The sequence below is a fragment of the Sinocyclocheilus anshuiensis genome, unplaced genomic scaffold, assembly GCF_001515605.1.
Source record: "Sinocyclocheilus anshuiensis isolate Anshui unplaced genomic scaffold, SAMN03320099.WGS_v1.1 scaffold2039, whole genome shotgun sequence".
NCBI lineage: Eukaryota > Metazoa > Chordata > Actinopteri > Cypriniformes > Cyprinidae > Sinocyclocheilus > Sinocyclocheilus anshuiensis.
In genome coordinates, this window is record NW_015550822.1 from 358147 (window position 1) to 361657 (window position 3511).

A 3511-nucleotide genomic window follows, 5' to 3' on the forward strand; every position below is an offset into this window, starting at 1 on the left:
TTTTAGTGAATCACTTCAACTATGCACATTTCACTTTGACAATCAGAATGTGTCCTAATACAATATCTCTATTGTTTTATAATTTTAAAACTTTTTTGTGAAATGCTCTTCTTGAAATTTGGACATTGTAGCACAATTGCCTAAATACATTTTGGAGCAACTGTATGTGATAGTGTATAGTGTACTCAACAATCACCAAAAAGACAAAGCCTTCTACTCTCTAATCTACTGACAGTGTCTTGTTGGAAAAGTTTGTCTAGTTTGTGTATGTTCCTATTTACATGATGATGTGATGGTCATTGATAACTGACATAGTCTCCTTTGTCAGCATGAGAGTTTCCTCTCCATGCAGAGACATTCCCCGCCATCTTTGACATTGACCTCTAGTTTCATTTTCCACATCACTCCCTTTTTTCTCTTTGCCCTCTGCTTGTCCTGTGTTCTCTGATTTTAGAGAAGGACGTGACTTGAGGTGGTGTTGCAAAGCCTGCTGGGAGTGCATGCATGCAGTAGCCCTATCTCTGTTGTACTGTATGAATTGCACAGTGTGTGTTGTGTTTAATTTGTTGTTGTGTGCCAGTCTTGTCACCCTTTCCCGCATGGCTGCTTCTATGCATTTATTAGCATAAGCCCGATTGCAAGAGAAAGGTAGTGAAGCATAACAGAAGAAAAAGAGGAGAAGGAAAACTCAGCCGAAGAGAAGGTGAAAAGAGAGAGTAAGTGCTGTGAGCGAGAGGAAGGACAGAAGTGAAGACGAAGAGGAAGATGGGAGAATGGGAGAGTCGTAACCTGGTGGACATTCAAGCTCGAAACAGCGGACTGAGGCTGCATCCTCATTGCCATAGTTTGCCCAGTACTCTTCAGGCTCTAGCTTGGGTAAAGCAGCCTCCTCCGCAGTGAGATCGTACTTGGATGATGAAAATGAGGGATGTTTGACAGAGGTGAATGGAGAGGCCTTCAGGGTTTCGCTGCTCTTGTGAAAGTGGCTCTTGGATGATGAGGCCGGTTTGTTCTTGGAGAACCACCAACGGGTCTTGGTGCTGAAGGTGGTGGTTGTAGTGCCAGCCAGGGATCCTGGATCAGGCAATGGGCATAGGGCAAAGTCCAGCTCTCGCAGGAACCTCAGGTCCTGGCCTTTACGAGGGGCTGGTGAAGAGCAGGTTAGGTCTGAGCTGGAGATACGAGCTTTGCGGAACCACTCCCATAGCGACCTGGCTTCACAGCTGCAGGTCCAGGGGTTACCATTGAGCCTGAGAAACTGCACCGACGACGTATCCTTCAATGCCTGGCCTGGAAGCTCCTGCAGAGAGTTGTTGAAAAGATAGAGGATGGTCAATCTGCCCAGGTCACGGAAGGCTCGCCGATGGACTTGTCGGATGCGGTTTTCATGCAGCAACAGGCGGTCAAGATTCACCAGGCCGCGGAAGGCATTTTCAGACAGGACACGGATACGATTGCCATGCAGGAACAGGTGGGTGAGGTTGACCAGGTCGGAAAAGAGGCCATCTGGAAGTTGGCTCAGCTGGTTCTCCTGCAGGTAGAGAAACTGCAAGCTGTAGAGCTTGTGGAAGAGGTCAGCAGGCAGCTCGGTTAAGTGGCAGCGGTGCATGTGTAGACTCTGCAAGCGCTCCAGCCCCCTAAACGCACCCCCGTCCAGCCTGCGCAGTGATGGGTTGTCACTCAAATCTAGTTCCTCTAGTACACGCAGATTACTGAATGCACCTGCTTCAATCCATGTGATGTTGTTGGAATACAGCCATAGGACCTGCGGATTCAGAAAGTAAAGCCAAAGGTAAATCTCTGCTTAAATCTTCACACGAAAAGATTCAGCGTGATACTTACTTACAGATATGCTCTCACCTGTGTTTCGAAGCCAAAGGAGTCGGCTCTGAGCTCAGTGATACGGTTGTTCTGCAAGAAAACCCGCTGGGAGTCGTAGGGCACGCCGGCTGGGACAGCAGTGAAGTTCTGAGACTGACAGCTCACAGTCATGGGCATATGGTAGCATACACACAACCTGGGACATGCCTGACCCGGTGCACAGCGACATGCCAACAACCATATCACCAACCAAAGAGACAAACCACCTGTGGAGTGAGAAAGAGGTAGACTTAACAAGATGTTCGTGTTCACATTTGAGAAGAAGCTGTTCCACATCCTCTTAAAGTTCTGGAGTGATGCAGACATGAGGAAATGTGTTATTTATCATGCAATATAACACCTGCTATTTGAAATATCATTGCTGGGTTAAGTAATATCCACATATATTCTGCTTGAAGAAAGCAGTTCTAAGAAAGACTCTCTGTCCATGTCCATCCAGGACAGAACAGAACAGTGCCTAAGAGTGCCTTAAACAAAAAAAGGTCGGATTAACTTCAGGTTTGTGAAACCGAACCGATTCAATTACTGCAGCTCATGAATATTTAAGAGGGGACCTCAGAGGATCGGTGACTCTGCACAATAACATGGCGCTTAAAGACACGAATGGCGTGAATTAATCATGCTGCGTGCATTCATGTTGCCTGCACAAGATTTTCCTATTACCTGACCCATGACCTGGTCACTCTACAACCCTTCCAGGACAAGATGTACTAACCCGCTGCACAGGACTAATGTGGAAAATTGTAGGCTACTATGTTACCTTTTTTTGCATAACTGCATACCCGTTTTTGTTAACAGTAGCTTTGTAAGTTCCTCAGTTGAGAAATTATTGATTATTCTATATTTATCCTGGTTACATCAAAGGGGCTCATAAAAAAAAATATTTGTCTACTCGCATTACACTTATTAATTAATCAGAAGTGGCTGTACTGAGGTCAGAACAAACTGGGACTCCAAATGGAAAATAAAAAAATGTAATGCTACAATGTAAACATGTACAAAAATGTGTAGCTATATTATTTATTTTTATTTATACTTATGTATTTTTGTGATTGTATGTATATTTTACAAAATTATACAAAAATATAAATATGTATCAATTAATGTCTATCAAACAAAAAGTAGAGATAATTATTAGCTTTTGTTTGATAGACTACGTATTTATTGTTACATATTTATGTTTGTTTGCATTTTGTCAAATTCAAAATATAACATTAAATATGCAATTAAATGTATTTAAGTGTACATCAATACATATCTAACATAAACATATAAGAATAACTGTTTTAGCACAATATAACCAAAAATGCATTTTTTATGTAAATAATGTCTATAATTGTGCCTCAAATTAAAATATGCATAATCATTAACTACTAATTACAATAAAAAGTTGGTACTTACTCTTGAAGGTAAGAGTGTTGGAGACGCGAGCGCTCCGCGCAGCCGCACGAGTTTCCATCCCAAAATCCAAACCGAGAGCGAGTTAGCCTGAGCGCGAGCTGCTATCTGCTCTAACGGTCAGCTCTGGTGATCGAGTCGAATGCGACTGAAGAGCGACGCGCACCCCAGCAGCGTTTATAGTCCAGCACCGGCTGCCCACGGACGCGGGACGCAACGGAATCTCTCATAT

At 43.5% G+C, this 3511-nt stretch overlaps 1 protein-coding gene across 1 annotated transcript; it reads right to left on the reverse strand.

The window, feature by feature from the left end:
- rtn4rl2b (reticulon 4 receptor-like 2b) lies at window positions 1–3391 on the reverse strand. Its single transcript, XM_016450513.1, has 3 exons — window positions 3283–3391; window positions 1861–2087; window positions 1–1765 (listed from the first exon to the last, which is right to left on the reverse strand). The coding sequence occupies exons 1-3, from the start codon at window positions 3338–3340 to the stop codon at window positions 689–691; spliced, it is 1362 nt and encodes a 453-aa protein (XP_016305999.1). The 5' UTR covers window positions 3341–3391; the 3' UTR covers window positions 1–688.
- Window positions 3392–3511: the final 120 nt, after the last annotated feature.